We start from the raw sequence: 21,622 nt of genomic DNA, 5'->3' as shown, positions 1-21,622 counted from the left end.
AGTGCTACATTAATCTAGATGTGATTAAGAGCAAATTTAAATTTCTCTGAAATTATTAATTTTAGTTTTGATTACTTACTTGATTTTGGTGAATTGTGGTGCTCCATTGAAAGTTTCTGAAGTAAGGTAATGTTGAGAATCTCTGAAAGTAATAACTTCATATATAGATATTTTTTTAATCTTTTTTTGATTATATAAAATATAAAGGTTATTGGAGGTAAAGTTGAATACCCCGAAATAATATCAACAACTTACAGGGTGTTTTCCGTCAATGACCCATGACAATTTTCTAGATTTAGAATTTAAATAAACTAATTGCAAAATTTGCATATAAAACACATTAAAATTATTAAAAGTAACACGTTAGTTATGTTAACCTTGCCCCGACCCCAACATCCTTATCGCAAAACGTTAATCCGTGCACATCAAACACAGTTTTGACCAAATTCGGCCGTCCGGCCGTCCGCCTTTTGACGCTGAGTGCGCGTCCGAATCGAAAAACAATAAAATAACAAAACAGCCGGGGCATATCAATGCGAGTTTATCGCGGAAACGTGATATTCCGACCGTTTTCCAGCTAAAACACATTCACGCCTCGATAAAACCGACAGAATTCATCTTAAAAACAAATTATATTGGATGAAATTATGCAGAAATTGAAAATAATATGTGCGCTCCGTTTATTATCGTAAATGTGACGCCGCTTCCTGTCCACAGCTCCACAACAAATCGCCGGACGGATTTTTTCCCGTCTAAATCTAAAACGTAAAATGACCCAGATTATGTAACCTGGGCGAACACCATCGGGGGGGAACTCGAGGAATCGCATTTCTTTGGTCACGGCGATAATTAACACACTTTTGGTGTACAATTTACTGTACGCTAAAGGTACGTTAATAGGCAGTAACAGTTTTCTAATTATTATATCAATTTTTTTACGGGTAAAACGTTTAACCTTACGTGTAACGCCGGCCACTTAACATTCGTGGCACTCGCCGAATGACATAAAAGGAAGTAATGAATGCCTGTTTGAATTTTTTATTATTAACATATTGTGAAATAACAATTCAACGATTTCCGTTCGGATTACTGGCCGGTTGCGCAAAACCCGCAGACCAATTTCGTGCGTCCCATCCCGGGGCGGCGGCTCAGAAAACTCCGGGGACAATTGATTGCGGTGCAAAAACCCACGCGTCGGAGCGTTAAAAGTTAATTTATTTCATTAATAAGTTAATAACACGACCGCAAGAAACGAGTGAAAAAGCGAATGTTACGCGTAATTTCTTATTAAAATGCTTATCCGTCCATTTAGCGAAATTCTATGAATGCCAGTTGTGCGAGTCTCAAACTATAAAACGGCTGAGTGATTTACCTCCGTCCTGACGTTTACTAGTCACGTTAAAACTTTTATTTCCAGCCACGGCCTTTTTGCTCCGTCTCTTTCGCGCTTGAGCTTTTGTCAGCCAACCGCTTTCGCGATGCGTTTGATTTCTGCAGGTCCGCGTTGGCGGCCCAAAAACGCTTATTCGTTTTTCATTTGTTTGTTTTATAACGTCGGAACAGTTCGGGGTGATTAAAAACCGAAGAGATTTTTGAAATCTGCACGTTTTTTCGTATAAATGACATTACTTAAATCAATTCGAAAGTGCACTTAAAGAAAATTATGTACGGGAGAGACAAGACAATATACCTGTTGAATATGTTGTGTTTTTACACGACACAAACAGTACCATAACTCTTAAACGGTTGAAGACAATTAAAAACTGAAATGATTTCTAAAATCAGCATGATATTTTTATATAAATAACTTTACTTAAAATACTTTGAGACTGTTTGTTAAAAAATAATTTGAGGGAGAGACAGGGTTCATTATGAAGTTTATTGAAGATATTTAAAAACTGGAATTATTTCTAAAATCTTCATATATTTTTTATATAAACAACTTCACTTAAAATACTCGAAAACTGTATGTTAAGAAAATAATGTAAGGGAGAGACTAGGGTACAATTTAGTTGATTTACATGCCACAAAAAGCGAAATAACTTCAGAATGGTTAAGGATAATTAAAAACTGAAATGATTTCTAAAATTTGCATGATTTTTTACATAAACAACTTAATTTAAAACACTTGAAAGCTGCATGTTAAGAAAACAATATAAGGGAGAGACAAGGGAGAATTGCTGTTGATTATAGAGTCTTTACACGACACAAACAGTGAAATAACATTAAAACCGTTAGATATAATTAAAAACTGAAATAATTTATAGAATCTACATGATTTTTTATATAAATAACTATATTTAAGACACTTAGAAGCTGCATGTTAAAAAAATCATGTAAGGGAGAGCCAAGAGACTTTTCTTGTTGATTAAGGAGTTTATTCAGTGAAAAAACTTTAAAACGGTAAAAGATAATTAAAAACTGAAATAATTTATAAAATCTACATGATTTTTTATATAAATATCTTCTTTTAAAATACTTTGAAGTTCCACTCCAAGAAAATAATCGAATGGAGAGACAAGGAAGAAATGCTGTTAATTATAGAGTCTATACACGACACAAACAGTGAAATAATTTTAAAACCGTTAAATATAATTAAAAACTGAAATGATTTATAAAATCTGCATGATTTTTTATATAATTAACCCTACATAAAACATTTAGAAGCTACATGTTAAGAAAATCATGTAAGGGAGAGACAAGGGAGTATCCTTGTTGTTTATGGAGATTATACAGTGAAATAACTTTAAAATGGTAAAAGATAATTAAAAATTGAAATAATTTCTAAAATATGCATGATTTTTTATATAAATATCTTTGCTTAAAATACTTTGAAGTTCCACTCTAAAAAAATAATCGAAGGGAGAGGCAAGGGAGAATTGTTGTTGATTATTGAGTCTTTACACGACACAAAAAGTGAAATAACTTCACAACCGTTAAATATAATTAAAAACTGAAATAATTTATAAAATCTGTATGATTTTTTATATAAATAACTGTATATAAAACACTTGGAAGCTGCATGTCAAAAAAATCATGTAAGGGAGAGACAAGGATGTTTTCTTGTTGATTATGGAATATATACAGTGAAACAACTTTAAAACGATAAAAGATAATCAAAAACTGAAATGATTTCTAAAATTTGCATGATTTTTTATATAAATAACTTCATTTAAAATATTTAAAAATTCCATGTTAAGAAAATAATCTAAGGAAGAGACCAAGGAGTACTTCTGTTGATTATAGGACTCCAAAAGTACACACTGAAATGATTTTTGAAATTTGTAAGGCTGTTTACATAAATAATTTCACGTAACACCTTGAAACAAAGTGTTAAATAAAAACATAATCCAATGAGGAAGCACGTGGACATCCAAGTTGGTACATGACACAAATAAATTGTAATTAATAATGTAATAATTAAAAATTAAAATAATATTTTTAATTGCGTAGATTTTTTCTTACTTAAACGACCCCGTTTAAATCGGGCATTAAGTGCAATCTGAGGGCGTATCGCGGTGTTTTTGTCGAAGTCAACAAAACTGTCATAAACAAAAGAAGCGCAAAAGTTTCGAAATCGGAATTCGGAATTATGCAGATTCGGTTTTATGTTAATTAGGAGCGCGTGTAACAACGTTTAGGAGGACTGTGCAACCAAATGCGGCTGACAGTGACAGATCGAAGTTTGGTAACATTTAAATTTCGCCACTTTTTACCCAATTACGGCCATAATTTCCGGACGCGACGAACACCCCTGACACCAGACAACCGATGTTAAAAGGCCCTGTAATGAGCCCGGCGTCGGTTCGTTGCCGGAATCGCGGCACGCTCGTACATGTTTTTGCTCGTTCCGTTTCACCGGCAGATTCCGGCCGGATTGAAATATTGCCGTTTTGTGGTAATCGAGGTGGCAAGTTTTGGTCTGTTTTACGATCACGACGACTGTTTCGCGGTCGCACTTTGTTTTCGAGTGCCGGTTTTTCGGCCTTTTTGCACGAACGAAACATCACTGATCTAATTACTAAACTTCCATCATTATAAACTTCTAAAATTTACCCAAAATTATACTTCACTTTATTATTATACCATTAGATTCTCGATAATACCAATTATTTCATTATTTGTGTCGTATAAAAACTCCCTTGTCTCTCCCTTATATTATTTTTTTAACACACAACTTCAAAATGTTTTAAGTGAAGATATTAAGACACAAAATTATGTAGATTTTAGAAAGCATTTCAGTTTTTAATTATCTTTAACCATTCTGAAGTTATTTCATTATTTGTGTCGTGCAAAAACTCCAAAATCAACATAAATAGTCCCCTGTCTCTCCCTCAATTTATTTTCTTAGCAAGCAACTTCAGAGTATTTTAAGTTAAGCTGTTTATAAAAAAAATCTTGCAGATTTTAGAAATAATTTCAATTTTTAATTATCTTTAACCGTTTAAAAGTTATGTTACTTTTTGTGTCGAGTAAAAACTCAATATATTCAACAGGTATATTCTCCTGTCTCTCCCGTAAACTATTTTCTTTAAGTGCACTTTCTAATTGATTTAAGTGATGCTATGCATATAAAAAAATCTGCAGATTTCAAAAATTACTTCAGTTTTTAATTACCATGAACGGTTTCAAAGATATTCAGTTCCAATATAAACATACAAATTAAAAACGATTACATTTTATTAAACTATAATTTATACTTAAAATTTTTAAAACAATACCACTGAATAAATAATATTTAAGCTCCAAAAAAATAATAAAATTTAAATTTTATTTTCTAACAGAAAACATTGAAGAACTGCGTTTGTATTTAAATATACCATAAATTAAAATAATAACATAAAATGTGAAATTTTGTAATTTTTAAACCAATATTTTTTAATAAGAAACATGTCGTTTTAGGTTGATAAAATGTTAATTAGTAGATTTCGTCACATAATTCAGCATAAATAACTTGAAATTCCGAAATCGGACATAAAATCCCATTATTTATGGATTTTCATAATTACTTATAAATTCAAATATTCGTACAAAAAATAATTAAATCCCATACCACTTTCGGATTTACACTTTATGATTTATCGATTTACGTTTCAAATTTTTCCACATTTAGACCTGTACGTTTTAATTAGCGGCGTTTACGCATTTTAACTGCGTATAAAATGTGTTTTAGAATGCCAAATCTCTATATATTCCGTAAAACTGCCAATAAAACGGTTGGATTATTCTTAATTTTACGATCACATGTGGTTGACAACTATAATATCTAAAAAACTTATGTCCAACTATTACGGTTTTTTCAATGCATAATCAAATATTAACAGTTAAAATATTTAAATCGTTTGTTAGATAGAGTATTTTTAATTAATTGACATAGATTTTCTAAATATTTCTCATTAATTTTTGTTGTTCAACATTGAACTAATAAAAGAATAACCGTACTATTGAATAAGCATTAAATGACTTCATTGGTTAAGTTGGAATGTAAAAAGAGTTGAAGAATTGGCTTAAATGACTGATATTTTAAGAAAATAATCTTGAAAGACAAGACAATATTAATGTAGATAAAAGAGTTTTTACACAACATAAACAGTGAAATAACTTTAAAACGGTTAAATATAAATAAAAACTGGAATAATTTCTAAAATCTACATGATTTTTTACATAAACAACTTTACTTAAAATACTTGTTAAGAAAATTATGTAAGGGAGAGATAAGAGAGTATTCCTGTTGGTTATGGAGTTTATACACAGCACTAACAGTGAAATAACTTTAAAAAGGTAAAAGATAATTAAAAACCAAAATGGTTTCTAAAATCTGCATGATTTTTTATATAAATAACTTTACTTAAAACATCTGGAAGCTGTATGTTAAGAAAATAATCTAAGGGAGAGACAAGGGTATATTTCTGCTGATTATGCAGTTTTTACACGAGACGATTAGTGAAATAATTTCAAATCTGTTAAAAATAAATAAAATCTGAAATGATTTCGAAAATTTGCAAGATTTTTTATATAAATATATTAAGCTTAAAATACTTTGAAGTTGTATGCTAAAAAAATATTTGAAGGGAGAGATAAGGAAGTATTCCTGTTGATAATAAAGTCTTTACTCAGCACAAACGGTAAATAACTTTAAAAAGGTAAAAGACAATGAAAAATTAAAATGATATATAAAATCTGCCTAATTTTTTATATAAATAACTTTACTTAAAATACTTGGAAGCTGCATGTTAAGAAAATAATATAAGGGAGAGACATGGGAGTATTCCTGTTGATTACGGAGTTCATACACAACACAAACAGTGAAATAACTTAAAAAAAAAAATAAAAGTAAATAAAAACTGAAATGATTTCTAAAGTCTGCATGATTTTTTATATAAATAAATTTACATAAAAGTCTTGGAAGCTGAATATTAAGAAAATAATCTAAGGGACAGACATGATAGTATTCCTGTTGATTACCCAGTTCATACACAACATAAACAGTGAAATAACTTTAAAAAAGTAAAAGATAATTAAAAACTGAAATGATTTCTAAAATCTGCATAATTTTTTATATAAACAACTTTACTTAAAACACCTGAAAGCTGCATATTAAGAAAATAAATTAAGGGAGAGACAAGGGAGTATTCCTATTGATTATGGAGTTCATACGCAACACAAATAGTGAAATAACTTTAAAAAGATAAAAGGCAATTAAAAACTGATATAATTTCTAAAATTGGCATGATTTTTTATATAAATAACTTTACTTAAAACATCTGGAATTGTGTCTTAAAAAAATAATCTAAGGGAGAGACAAGGGAGAATTCCTGTTGATTGTAGAGAAATTACACAAAACAATTTATAAAATTTAATATTTTCCTTATATTATTATTAAATTCTCTTTATTTTTAGTTGTTATTTTATTTTATAATTCATATTTATAGATATAATTTTATTTATATTCCGTGTTTTAGCTTACTATTTATAATTTTTGTGTAATTTTCTATAAATTAATGTTATTAATATATTTTCATTAACATTTTAATACGTATTTCTAAATTCCGGCCTAATTACTCTTGAAATTTCCGTACCCAATTAACTTGCGTCAAATGATCCGAATAAATATTCCACCCAGCACTCCGTCCGAAAAAAATGCGTTGATGAAAAAATTGCGTGTCCCAGACACAATGTGGAGTAAACATTCGTAACGGAGACATTTTATTTCTATTTTTTGAACGTCGATTAATATTCAAACCGGGATTGTGTTAGTCATGTAGAACAGTAGAAAGAAACGCTGAAACATTCCTCGGGTTTCTTGAAAACTCAAACTCATCCATTATGCGTGGCGCGTCGCCATATTTCAATAGGAAGTAGAAATTTTAATAGATATATCTGCATTGTTCGTTGGATTTTTATCGGTTTACGGGGGAGAGTTGTTGTTTTAAGGTAAATAAAACGGGACGTGTTAGTAGTGCGTTTTTTTTTAATTATTTTTTTAATTGTGCGAGTGCTTGGAACAAAACGATTACGTTCAGACGTTGATTGTGACGTTGGCGAGGAGGTGGGACTCGGCTCCGGAGACGCCTGCAGCCAAACCGATGGAAGCTTCCAGCTTCAAGTGATCACCGTTGCCCAAAAGTGGCAGAGGAACTGGGAGAAGGCTGTTGAGCAATCCCACAATATCTTGGACGACGTCGTTGGCTCCAGCCAAGAGTTGGCTGAGGGACTTGCTGGTGACGCTGGCGATGCTGGAAAGGGCGTTGCTGAGGGCACTGACAATGGGTCCAACGATTGGAATCTTGGAAAGAAGTTGGACGAGGTCGCCTTTGAGCAAGGATACCAGTCCACCCACAGCTCCGGATACCAACTTGTTGAGGGCGTTGGAGATGGTCTTGACAACGTCACCGGCCAGGTCCAAACCGTGAACGAGAACATCCAAGAGAATGTGACCCAAGTTGCTGAGCAGAAGTCCCAACAAGTGGGCGAGGAGGGCAGGAATTGAACGTGCTACGTCGATGACTGGGGACAACAGACCCAAAACCTTCACCACCAATGTCAAGACGTCAGAGACTACATCCTTGAGGAGGTTGAGGACATCACCGAGGGCTACTCCGAGTACTTTAAGGACACCGCTGAGCAAACCTTCGACCACAGACAGCAAGGTGGACACGACTGAAGAGGCGGCGCCTCCCAAACCTTTCAGCAAATCTTCCAGAGGTTGCAGAGCTGAGTTCAAGTCGATGGGTTGGCTGATAGCCTTGGCGGCTCCGGCCAACACGTTGATGAGTTCGTGCACAACTTCCAAACCGTCACTGACGCCTTCCTCCACTACTTCGACAACCACACCGGCAACCACCAGGAGACCATCGACGGCTCCATCCAGGATGCCTCCGGCCAGACCGGCGAGCACTTTGATGACGCCTTCAACTGAGCCCAAAACATCCTTCAAGATGTCCAGGGGCAAGCCAGATTTGATGATGGAGTTAAGGATGGAAACTAGTCTGTCAACGGCGTTGACTGCGCCGAGGATGACGCCCAGTTCGAGTCTCAGTTTGGCTTCAACCAAGGCGGCTACGCCACCAACAACGGCTCCAAGCAAGTCAGCCACTGCTTTCATAATGCCGGCAACCAGGAGGATTCCTCCACCAACAACAACTTCGACAGCATCACCGGCGACTTGCAAGATAACCTTCAGGGACTTAACCAAGTCGTTCAAGATGTTGATCAACAAGCTCTTCACGTCCTTGAGGGCGATGGACAATCCGCACAACAAATCACCGAGGACTTTGGCGACGGTGTTCAATACATCGTCGACCAAGTCGACGACGGTGGAGGCGGCGTCGTCCAAAAGATCTTTCAATCCGTTGGCCAAGCCAGACAACAAGTCTTTAATAGATTCACCGGCTTTGGGTAACAAGGAGGAGTTGCCCACTTTCTTGGTGATGTTGTTGGCGAGGTCGATGACGATGCCCACTTTGCCGGACAAGTCGAGGACGGCTCCGATGGAGTGGTTGGCGTCGATCACGATGGCCGAGGAGCCATTCAGGATGGCCACCAAGCCGTTGTTGATGGTTACATTGACTGACACTGATGCTGACACGTTCAGGTGTCTGGCGTGGTGCATCAGTCCATGGTGCTTGCTGTGGTGCTTGTAGTGGTGCACTCTTAGGCCGTGTCTGGCGTGGTGTTTTTGATGGACCTCGTGCTTCGAGTGTAACTCTAGACACCCGCCAAATTAGCATTGCAAAAAATTAATAACTTTATAATTTCCTTACCGTGGGCCCAGGTGGAGGCCAGAAGAAGACACAGCACAAGTACCAATGGTTGGGTTGACATTTTGGATGATCTGCTTTCCACGTTTGAAAAAGTGCACCGTTTATAGTGAAAATCGCCACATTCCGAAAATATTTGCCTCGCAATTTGAAGGTAAAAATGTTAACGAACATGGTGAAACAGTTTTTTTGAATTTTTCTCAGTTTTTTGGGTGAATAGTTGTTTTCACGAACAGCGGAAATATTTCCAACGATTTGTATTCAAACGGTGGACACTTTATTAAGCAGGAAATGGTTGACTATAAATCGAATTTTATATAAGGATGTGTTATGCACATTTTAATTTTTAATGTAAAAAATATTACGCATCACAATTATGAATAAACATCAGTTACGTAGTTAGAAAGAAACACATTAAAAAAAGCGTGATGGATTAGATTGTTAAGATCTATAAAAGTCTATGGGGGAACAACATGAATGTTAATTGTTTGAATAAATTTACTGGAAAAACTGCTTATTCGAAAACTGTGTTAATTAACATTGTTTGTTGCCTTGTTTTATCGCGACAATTACGAGGTTTTTTTATCCGTTGTTTATAGATTATGAAGTCATTATGCTATTGTGTGTCAAACTACTATGTAAGGAGCTTAATTTTAATTATTTTTAATTTGTAAGTTTATTACTTTATTGGATTTTTTTTATTTTATTAACACACTTAAGTTATAAATTTCTTCATATTTCATTTTGTTAATTAATGTTAACAAACGATTATTTTACTATTTTACACTTTACACTACAAACGTTTAAAATTTTTATTATATAATTCTAAGTTGTTTTATAATTTTTTGTTATATTATTTTAAAATTTACTATTTGCTTCTTATTATTTTTATTTTTCAAATTATTAATTTATTTCTGATTTTTATTGAACATTTAACAATTGAAATTTTTTAATTTCAATTTGTTATTAACTTTTTGAATAATTAATTAATGAAATGAAAAATTATTTTTGTTGAATTTTATAAATTCTCGTATAAAAACATAAAAATATCAAATTTTTCTATTTTATTATTAATAAAAAAGACCCAATAATATTAAAAATATTTAAATATTTTTATTTTTAAAATAATATTAATAAATATGTCTCTGATTTTTGTAGATCATTTAAAAATTTAATATTTTTGATTTCTATTTGTTAATTCACATTTTAAAAATTATAATTATTATTAACTTTTTGAATAATTAATTAATTAAATTAAAAATTTTATTTGTTAATTGAAATTATTCATTTTAATTTTATATATTTTGGTATAAAAACACAAAAAATTTTAAATTTTCCTATTTTATTATTAATAATAAAAGCCCAATAATGTTAAAATAATTAATATATTTTTTTCAAAATATTAATTTATATCTGATTTTTATTGATCATTTAAATATTATTAACTTTTTAAATAATTAATTAATTAAATTATAAATTATTTTTCTTATTCTTATTATTTATAAAAAAATCATATTTTTCTATTTTATTATTATTATTATTAAAAAAGATCCAATAATAATAAAAAATAATATATTTATTTTTAAAAATATTAATATATTCTTTGTTTTACTGAACATTTACAAATTTAAAATTTTTGATTTCTATTTGTTAATTAACAATTTAAAAATTCCAGTTGTTATTAACTATTCGTATAATTAATTAAAATAAAAATTATTTTTGTTAATTAAAATTATTCGTTTTAATTTTATAAATTCTCATATAAAAACACAAAAATTTAAAATTTTTCTATTTTATTACAAATAAAAAAACAACAATATTAAAAAAATAATATTTTTATGTTTCAAAATATTCTGTTTTTTATTAAACATTTAAAAATTTTTTGTTTTTTATTTCCGTTTGATAATTCACGTTTTAAAAAATCCAATTATTATTAATTTTTTGAACAATAGATTAATTCAATTTTAAATTATTTTTGTTAATTGAAATTATTACATTTAATTAATTATTACATTAACTTAATCATTCGATACATCAATTAAAATTTTAAATTTTAGTAATTTTTAATTGATTTTTATTAATTTTCGTTTTATTGTTTTATTAATATTTTTAACTTAACTTTTTTTGGGATAATAATTTATTTTTAAACATTTAATAAAACATATCTTCTACTTCTAATAAAACTTCACAATTTAAAAATATTAAGTTTCATTATATTTTAAATTTTAAATATTATTTTTTTAATTTATTTATCTTTAACCCTTTTTAAAATTTAAAACTAGATTTTATTTTTAATTAATTTATTTATCATATATTTATAATTTTGATTTAAATAAAATATTAAAATTCTTGTCCAACTTTTAAAAATTTAAAATATTTTATATTTAATTTATTTAATTGCAATAATACATTTTATAGTTTGATTTATTTAATTACAACATTAAAATTTTTAATACTTTTTAAAATGTTTACATTATTTTATTTTCTATTGAATTAATTTTAATCACATAATTTTCTTTTTTAATTTTTTCAGTTTATACATTTATAAATTTAAAATACTTTTTTTAACTTATTTAACTTTATTCGTATATTTTTAATTTTATAATTTTTTAACTCTATTTATATATTTTTAATTTTTTGAATAATTTGAATTTTATTAAAAATTTAAGATAGTTTTCATTTAATTTTCTATTTCATTTTTAAATTTTTTATTATATTACTTATAAAAATTCATATATTTTATTTTTCTTGTTTTTTATATTTATTTTTAAATTATTTATAAGTAGAATAAATTTTATTGCACTTTCAATAAAAACATATTTCTGTCATTTTTCCACAAATTGTAAATTTAAATAATTACAATTTTCCTGATTAGCATTCACATTTCAGGATATCTACATATATAAATAATTCCAATTAAAAATCTCAATTAACATTAAACAAAAATCCTTAATTAACAAAAAATAATAGTTGCAATTATCAGCAAACACACAACGAGCCTCCGACGAAATTAAAAAGCAACGAAATCCGTTGTAAAAATCCGCGCCTAATTTCATTTTTAGGACGCCATAAAACATCGAAAAGGCACCAAAAACTAATTATTTTTAATTACCGAAAAAATCTCGGGGTATTTGCATCGTGCCGAAAAAAGCCTTCTCGATCGGAAAACAATGCGTTCGGCCACGTCTTTAAGTCGTCTTAAAATTGTCTTAAAACTTAGGTACTGGAAAAAGTAATTTACGTTTTTGGTTCATCATTAATATTTATGTTATTTGAAAGCTTTTTAAGCTCTTTCTGACTGTGCTGTTTATTTATTTTTTTTTTTTTTCTTCTTAAATTGTATTTAAAACGTTTTTTGTGTTAAAAATTGAAGTGATATAATTCCTGAAAATTTGCTTTGGGAACTCGACAGAAGAGGCAGAACGTATTTCAATGTTTTGGAGAAATTACTCTAAATGATGAAGTTCCATTACTTTGATTTGGTCTGTTTAAAAGTTACAGTGAATGCACTAAAGATGAACAGTTTCAAGATCGTCCAGAAACCTGTACCAACGAAGAAATTAAGCAATAACTATTGATTATTGATCTTATTGTTACTTGGATTAAAAATGGGTTGATTAAGACATCTCTGGTTGGTCTGGACGATGAGTTGAAGCTGGCGAATGTTGTGAAACAGTACTTGGAGAAAATTTTAATCCAAGAAAGATTTTGATGACTTTGTGGTGGCTGGGAGAGGAATTTTACATATTAACTATCTATCAAGAGGACAAAGGATCAATACAACTGTCTACTACAAGCTTCTTTAGTGAATATAAAAGAGTTCTGCTTCTTCAGGATAACATAAGGCCACATGTCTCATTAGAGACTTAAAGGAAGCTTCAAAATGTTAAATGGGAAGTTCTACCTCATCCACCCTTTAGTCCAGATATTTCTCCATGTGTCTATTATTTATTTTTGTCATTGCCCAATTTTTTATATAATAAATGGTTTAATTCTGAAGAGGAGGTTGACCTTCTCTTCAGTTCCAAATACCCAACATTTTCTCTTGTGAAGAACTTTGCAAAAAAAATGGGGAATATAATGCTTAGGTTATTATAAAGTCAAAAATAAAAAAGGTAAATTACTTTTTCCTGTACGTAACATTAGAAAACAAACAAAATTAAGTCGTCTTAAATTTGTCTTAAAACTTAGGACTGGAAAACGTAAATTACATTTTTGGTTCATCATTAATATTTATGTTATTTGAAAGCTTTTTAAGCTCTTTCTGACTGTGCTGTTTATTTTTTTTTCTTAAATTGTATTTAAAACGTTTTTTGTCTTAAAAATTGAAGTGATATAATTCCTGAAAATTTGTTTTGGGAACTCGACAGAAGAGGCAGCACGTATTTCAATGTTTTGGAGAAGATACTCTAAATGATGAAGTTCCATTACTTTGATTTGGTCTGTTTAAAAAGTAGCAGTGAATGCACTAAAGATACACACTTTCAAGGTCGTCCAGAAAACTGTACCAACGAAGAAATTAAGCAATAACTATTGATTATTGATCTTATTATTACTTGGAACAAAAATGGGTTGATTAAAACAACTCTGATTGGTCTGGACGATGAGTTGAAGCTGGCGAAAGTTGTGAAACAGTACTTGGAGAAAATTTTAATTCAAGAAAGATTTTGATGACTTTGTGAGGGACTGGGAGAGGAATTTTACATATTAACTATCTATCAAGAGGACAAAGGATCAATACAACTGTCTACTACAAGCTTCTTTAGTGAATATAAAAGAGTTCTGCTTCTTCAGGATAACATAAGGCCACATGTCTCATTAGAGACTTAAAGGAAGCTTCAAAATGTTAAATGGGAAGTTCTACCTCATCCACCCTTTAGTCCAGATATTTCTCCATGTGTCTATTATTTATTTTTGTCATTGCCCAATTTTTTATATAATAAATGGTTTAATTCTGAAGAGGAGGTTGACCTTCTCTTCAGTTCCAAATACCCAACATTTTCTCTTGTGAAGAACTTTGCAAAAAAAATGGGGAATATAATGCTTAGGTTATTATAAAGTCAAAAATAAAAAAGGTAAATTACTTTTTCCTGTACGTAACATTAGAAAACAAACAAAATTAAGTCGTCTTAAATTTGTCTTAAAACTTAGGACTGGAAAACGTAAATTACATTTTTGGTTCATCATTAATATTTATGTTATTTGAAAGCTTTTTAAGCTCTTTCTGACTGTGCTGTTTATTTTTTTTTTCTTAAATTGTATTTAAAACGTTTTTTGTCTTAAAAATTGAAGTGATATAATTCCTGAAAATTTGTTTTGGGAACTCGACAGAAGAGGCAGCACGTATTTCAATGTTTTGGAGAAGATACTCTAAATGATGAAGTTCCATTACTTTGATTTGGTCTGTTTAAAAAGTAGCAGTGAATGCACTAAAGATACACACTTTCAAGGTCGTCCAGAAAACTGTACCAACGAAGAAATTAAGCAATAACTATTGATTATTGATCTTATTATTACTTGGAACAAAAATGGGTTGATTAAAACAACTCTGATTGGTCTGGACGATGAGTTGAAGCTGGCGAAAGTTGTGAAACAGTACTTGGAGAAAATTTTAATTCAAGAAAGATTTTGATGACTTTGTGAGGGACTGGGAGAGGAATTTTACATATTAACTATCTATCAAGAGGACAAAGGATCAATACAACTGTCTACTACAAGCTTTTTTAGTGAATAGAAAGGAGTTCTGCTTCTTCAGGACAACGTAAGGCCACATGTCTCATTAGAGACTCAAAGTAAGCTTCAAAATGTTAAATGGGAAGTTCTACCTCATCCACCCTGTAGTCCAGATATTTCTACATGTGTCTATTATTTATATTTGTCATTGCCCAATTTTTTATATAATAAATGGTTTAATTCTGAAGAGGAGGTTGACCTTCTCTTCAGTTCCAAATACCCAACATTTTCTCTTGTAAAGAACTTTGCCAAAAAAATGGGGAGTATAATGCTTAGGTAATTTTAAAGTCAAAAATAAAAAAGGTAAATTACTTTTTCCTGTACGTAACATTAGAAAACAAACAAAATTAAGTCGTCTTAAATTTGTCTTAAAACTTAGGACTGGAAAAAGTAAATTACATTTTTGGTTCATCATTAATATTTATGTTATTTGAAAGCTTTTTAAGCTCTTTCTGACTGTGCTGTTTATTTTTTTTTCTTAAATTGTATTTAAAACGTTTTTTGTTTTAAAAATTGAAGTGATATAATTCCTGAAAATTTGCTTTAGGAACTCGACAGAAGAGGCAGCACGTATTTCAATGTTTTGGAGAAGATACTCTAAATGATGAAGTTCCATTACTTTGATTTGGTCTGTTTAAAAAGTAGCAGTGAATGCACTAAAGATACACACTTTCAAGGTCGTCCAGAAAACTGTACCAACGAAGAAATTAAGCAATAACTATTGATTATTGATCTTATTATTACTTGGAACAAAAATGGGTTGATTAAAACAACTCTGATTGGTCTGGACGATGAGTTGAAGCTGGCGAAAGTTGTGAAACAGTACTTGGAGAAAATTTTAATTCAAGAAAGATTTTGATGACTTTGTGAGGGACTGGGAGAGGAATTTTACATATTAACTATCTATCAAGAGGACAAAGGATCAATACAACTGTCTACTACAAGCTTTTTTAGTGAATTGAAAGGAATTCTGCTTCTTCAGGACAACGTAAGGCCACATGTCTCATTAGAGACTCAAAGGAAGCTTCAAAATGTTAAATGGGAAGTTCTACCTCATCCACCCTGTAGTCCAGATATTTCTCCATGTGTCTGTTATTTATTTTTGTCATTGCCAAATTTTTTATATAATAAATGGTTTAATTCTGAAGAGGAGGTTGACCTTCTCTTCAGTTCCAAATACCCAACATTTTCTCTTGTGAAGAACTTTACAAAAAAATGGGGAATATAATGCTTAGGTTATTTTAAAGTCAAAAATAAAAAAGGTAAATTGCTTTTTCCTGTACGTAACATTAAAAAACAAACAAAATTACGGGCAATGTTGCTGGATCCGATTGAGCTTTCGGGTGCCGCACGAATATTTCATATTGCCGAAAATTTTTCAGCCTCAAGAACCGAAAAACGACGAAACAAAACCGGGCCAAACAAATGAAAGAACTCTCGCAGATTGTTTCGCAGTCAAGAGAGACGCAACGAATTTTTAATAATGCCGCAAGCGAGACAGAAATCTCATAAACCACCGGCGTCTCACCAACAAATAATTCCCACAAAACGTTCATGAAAAATCCAGTAAATTTTTACCGCCACTTGATACAAAAAATTGATTAATTTGTGGGTGAAAATTTTAGCCAAGGGGTAGCTTAGCGAAGGGGCGGCGGCGCCGGAGGCGCGAGGGCGTCCTTGGCCCGCCGCCACGCCACTGAACGGCCGGCATAAAAATCCGGAGGCACCGTACCTCTCTCGGTTCTCCGTCTCTGTTTCGTTTCGAGTGCGAGTTTAAGGCCTTATTGGTTTGTGGTGATTTTTATGGTTCAGCATTTTTATTGTCGACAAGTTGGAGAAATTCAAAAAACGACGCAAAATCGCCAGACAAAATAAATCATAAAGGCCCCGAGAAACCGAACCGGCCGGGAATTTGAAAAATGAACAAAAACTACTTGGGGGCTCTTAAAACACATTTTAATTGCATTTTTAAATAAGGTTTCGCTTGCGTCCGGCCATCGACTGAATTTATATAGGTTTATTAATTTTAATTTGTTTGAGCCACTTCGGAGTCGCGGCGCAAAAAAAAACCGTACATTCTTAAGTAAATCAGTTTATTCCGGCAAGACCGTTTCGAACCTTCAACTTGAACAATCATTGTTTGTATTCAATCGGTTCATTTTTTTTTTTTTGGTTATTTATTTATTTATTTATTGGCCAATCATTTTGTCGTTGCGGCTCCGAAAATTATCGCATTGATCGGAATTAATCAGATTATTCGGGCATAATATTTTGAATCGTTGTAATTATTTTTATCAACTGTTATAAGAATAAATTTATTTTTAATATCCATTACATTATTTTTTAATAATTTAATTTTAATTTAATATTAATTGATATAACAATTAATAATTAATTTTAAAATTATTTTAATTATTTATTAAAGAAAATATTAAAATTTTAAATATTTTTAGTTCTCTAACAAAATTTACCACTTAAATATTTTGTTATTTATTTATTTCAAAACACTTTTTTCTACGTCACCATTAATAAAATTTCCATATTTATATTAATATTTAATATAAATTGATCAAAATTATTTTAGAAATAGTATTTTTCGAAATTAGCATTAGTATAAAAAATATAAACCAGAAATATTAAAAATATATAAAATCTTCTAACTTTTAAGAAAATCATTAATAAAAATATTATTTTAGGTAGTTTAAATTAAATTAAATTTCATTATTTTATATAAATTGACTCAAAAATATTTGATTAAATAAATTAATTACTCATTGACTTAAATTATTTTAGAAATATTTAATTATTTTTAGAAATTAGCATTAATATAAAAAATGTAAACTAGAAATGATAAGAAAAATTAAAAACTTACAAAATTTACCATAGTTTACCAAATTATTTCTTTCAAAACATTATTTTTGAGATCACCATTAACAAAATTAATACTTTAAGTAGTTTAAATTGTTGAAACTCTTGAAAATTTCATTATTTAATATAAATTCACCCAGAAATAGTTAATTATTTTTATAAATTAGCATAAATATAAAAAATATACACCAGAAATATTAAGAAAAATTGAAATCTTACAAAAGTTATTAATGAAATATTTTGTTATAAATTATTTATTTATTTTAAAACATTTTTTGCGAGATCACCATTAACAAAATTATTATTTTATGTAGTTTAAATTGTTGAAATTCTTCAAAATTTCATTATTTAATATAAATTGACTCAAATTATTTTAAAAATATTTGATTATTTTTAGAAATCAACATTAATAGAAAAACTATACACCAGAAATATTAAGAAAAATTAAAATCTTACAAAATATACCATAGAAATATTTTTTAATAAATTATTTTTTTCCAAACATTATTTTTGAGATCACCATTAACAAAATTAATATTTTAAGTAGTTTAAATTGTTGAAACTCTTAAAAATTTTTATTGACTCAGAATTATTAATTGACTCAGAAATAGTTGATTATTTTTAGAAATTGGCATAAATATAAAAAATATACACCAGAAATATTAAGAAAAATTGAAATCTTACAAAATTTATCACAGAAATATTTTGTTATAAATTATTTATTATTTGTAAAAATTATCATTTTATGTAGTTTAAATTGTTGAAATTCTTGAAAATTTCATTATTTTATATAAACTGACTCAATATTCAAATTCAAATATCAAATATTTGATTATTTTTAGAAATCAATTAATGTTGATAAAAAATATAAACTAGAAATAATAAGAAAAATTAAAGTCTTACAAAATTTACCAGAGAAACATTTTCTTATATATTATTTATTTATTTCAAAATAGTATTTTTGATATCACCATTAATAAAATTATTATTTTAAATTGTTGAAATTTTTGAAAATTTCATTATTTAATATAAATTGACTCAAATTATTTTAGAAATATTAACAAAAATTAAAATCTTACAAAATTTATCACACAAATATTTGGTTATTAATTATTTGTTTATTTGAAAACATTATTTTTGAGATCGTTTGTTAATTATTATTTTAAGTAGTTTAAATTGTTGAAATTCTTGAAAATTTTAATTATTTAATATAAATTGACTCAAATTATTTTAGAAATATTTGATTATCATTAAAAATTAGCACTAATATAATAAATATTTATATTTTGTTATAAACTATTTATTTTTACATTTTATATTATCATTATTTTAAATATTTTAAATTGTAAAAATTCTTGATTTTTTTGTTTAACATAAATTAACTGAAATTATCTTTTTCGTGTTCCTTACAAAATAATATTTTATTGATCACAATTAATATAATGCCTAATTTAAATATTTAAACATGACTTAACATTTAAAATAATAAATTAGAAACTATTATAAATATTTAAAAATATGTATTTATTGTATAAATTCCTAAAACTAATATTTATTAATCGAAATTGCTAAGTAATAATAAATTTTTAAGAATTGTTTTTTTACTGTTTATTAACTCTTGACCTTGACATTATTATTAAAATTATAAATTAAGAATGCAAATATATATAACATATATATTAATAATTTTAAAATTTATCATAATTTACCACAGACATTTTATTATAATTTTTGTTAATTTTTTTAAAATTAATATTAAATATTTTAATGATTACAATTAACATTAAAAATATTTTTAATTATAAACAAAATTTATATATTTTTTATTAATATAATTAATGACCATTTTGTATTTTAATTTCAATATTTATTTAAGTTTTTTTAATATAAATAAAAAATAAATTAAATTAAAAAAATGTCTTCGTTAAAAATTTAAATGAACTCCATTATAGATTTTAATATAACGAATTTTATTCCCATTTCTCACAATCGTCACGATTTTTTTCCCATAAAACCCATTTTTCCACTCGAAACAGCAATTATCGAAAACATAATCAATCACCGGCACGATCGATCAAACCTGAAGATCATTAGCGACTTTTTTATGGGGTGTTGTATATCAGACAACCCTTCAGGTAAAAAAGCTACGCAATTTTTTTATTGTGTTTGTTTACCTGTTTTTTAACTTAAGGGGAGAAATATAACCGAAATTTAGCATATGTAAATGTGTTGTATGAGAAAAATAATGTTTGAATATACTTAACAAATATTTCCCACATTTTTAATGAAATAATTCATTGAACTTCTTATTTAAAATATATGTAATAAATAAAAATAAAATTGGTATTAATATCAAATTTAAGCGTTATAAAAAAAAAACTGAAAAAAAAAATAGGGGAGAATAAGTTTTATGAGAAAGCTAATTTTTACCAATTGGTGCTTGACCCACACAAAACAGAATCCTTAAAAATGGGTCAGTTTTGTGAATTTATGGATTTATGGCCATGCAAATTGGGTCATCAATGTTTTGACTTGCCCGTTAAGTGGGACAATGTGTTTGTGCTCTGACCAGGGTGGCTTTCGTCGCCTTTTGTCGAGTCATTGACACCCTGCCCAACACATTAGCCGGGGCACAAAGGAATCCACCGCAACGGGGGGGCATCTTACCTTTTTTTATATTTCTTTATGGAACCGTTTTTTCGACCGTCCAAATTAAAAAAAAATATTTTAAGTATTCTTCATTTTTTTTTTTTTTCGGCGAGAAAGGTCATGAGAAAACCCTTTTTTGCCAGCGTATTATTTCGTTGGGCTGGGGTCACATTTCTTATTTTATTCAATATTATTAATAGATGTCAGTACTTAAAAAAATATCCAATATCCAAAACTGTGGGGAACACAGTTTTAATTTTTTTAAAAGTTGTTTATATTCCTGTATAGCAAATAGAGCATGTATTTATTATTCATTAAAATATTTTTATTTGTATTTTAAAGAGTATGAGAAAACTTTAGAAGGTGCAGTTTTATTTTATTATTATTAATATTGTTAAAGTCATTTATTATATATTATTATTCATTAAACTATTGGTAAAAATATTTTAAATTAAATCTTTGGGAAAACTTTGAAAAACGCAGTATTAATTTTATTGTTAATAATCATTTGCACCAATTAAAGAATATATTAATAAATTATTCATTAAATTATTCGTATTTATATTTATTGAATCTTTGAGAAAACATTGGAAGGCACAGAATTAATTTTATTGAATATTGTTAATAATCATTGCAGCAAATTAAAGAATATATTAATAAATTATTCATTAAATTATTCGTATTTATATTTTAAATCGAATCTGTCAGAAAACTTTGGAGGACACACTATTAATTTTATTGAATATTGTTAATAATCATCTTCAGCAATTAAAGAGAATATTAATAAATTATTCATTAAACTATTCGTATTCATATTTTAAATTGAATCTTTGAGAAAACTTTGGAGGACACAATATTATTTTTATTGAATACTGTTAATAATCATCTTCAACAATTAAAGAGTATATTAATAAATTATTCATATTGTTAATAATCATCTTTAGCAATTAAAGAGAATATTAATAAATTATTCATTAAACTATTCGTATTTATATTTTAAATTGAATCTTTCAGAAAACTTTGGAGGACACAATATTAACTTTATTGAATATTGTTAATAATCACTTGCAACAATTAAAGAATATATTAATAAATTATTCATTAAACTATTC

At 28.6% G+C, this 21,622-nt stretch overlaps 2 protein-coding genes across 2 annotated transcripts in view; both read right to left on the bottom strand.

Annotated features, from left to right (window-relative positions):
• The window catches only part of LOC109603027 (uncharacterized), a 169,566-nt gene that overhangs the window by 71,842 nt on the left and 76,102 nt on the right, over positions 1–21,622 (bottom strand). The window contains exon 6 of the mRNA XM_049968421.1: positions 80–142. Within this exon, the coding sequence (XP_049824378.1) occupies positions 80–142 (63 nt within the window). The remainder of the gene's footprint in view (positions 1–79; positions 143–21,622) is intronic.
• On the bottom strand, positions 7,447–9,366 carry LOC109601901 (uncharacterized). The gene is made up of 2 exons (XM_020018197.2): positions 9,264–9,366; positions 7,447–9,207 (listed from the first exon to the last, which is right to left on the bottom strand). Exons 1-2 carry the CDS (start codon positions 9,322–9,324, stop codon positions 7,520–7,522), a joined length of 1,749 nt encoding a protein of 582 aa, XP_019873756.2. The 5' UTR covers positions 9,325–9,366; the 3' UTR covers positions 7,447–7,519.

This window comes from Aethina tumida, chromosome 6, assembly GCF_024364675.1.
Source record: "Aethina tumida isolate Nest 87 chromosome 6, icAetTumi1.1, whole genome shotgun sequence".
NCBI lineage: Eukaryota > Metazoa > Arthropoda > Insecta > Coleoptera > Nitidulidae > Aethina > Aethina tumida.
This window is presented reverse-complemented; position numbering and strand designations above follow the sequence as displayed.

Coding starts and splice junctions, on each gene's coding strand:
- LOC109601901 (XM_020018197.2), bottom strand. CDS start 9,324: ATGTCAACCCAACCATTGGTACTTGTGCTGTGTCTTCTTCTGGCCTCC. Junction 9,208..9,263: donor GGCCTCCACCTGGGCCCACG/GTAAGGAAATTA, acceptor GCGGGTGTCTAG/AGTTACACTCGAAGCACGAG.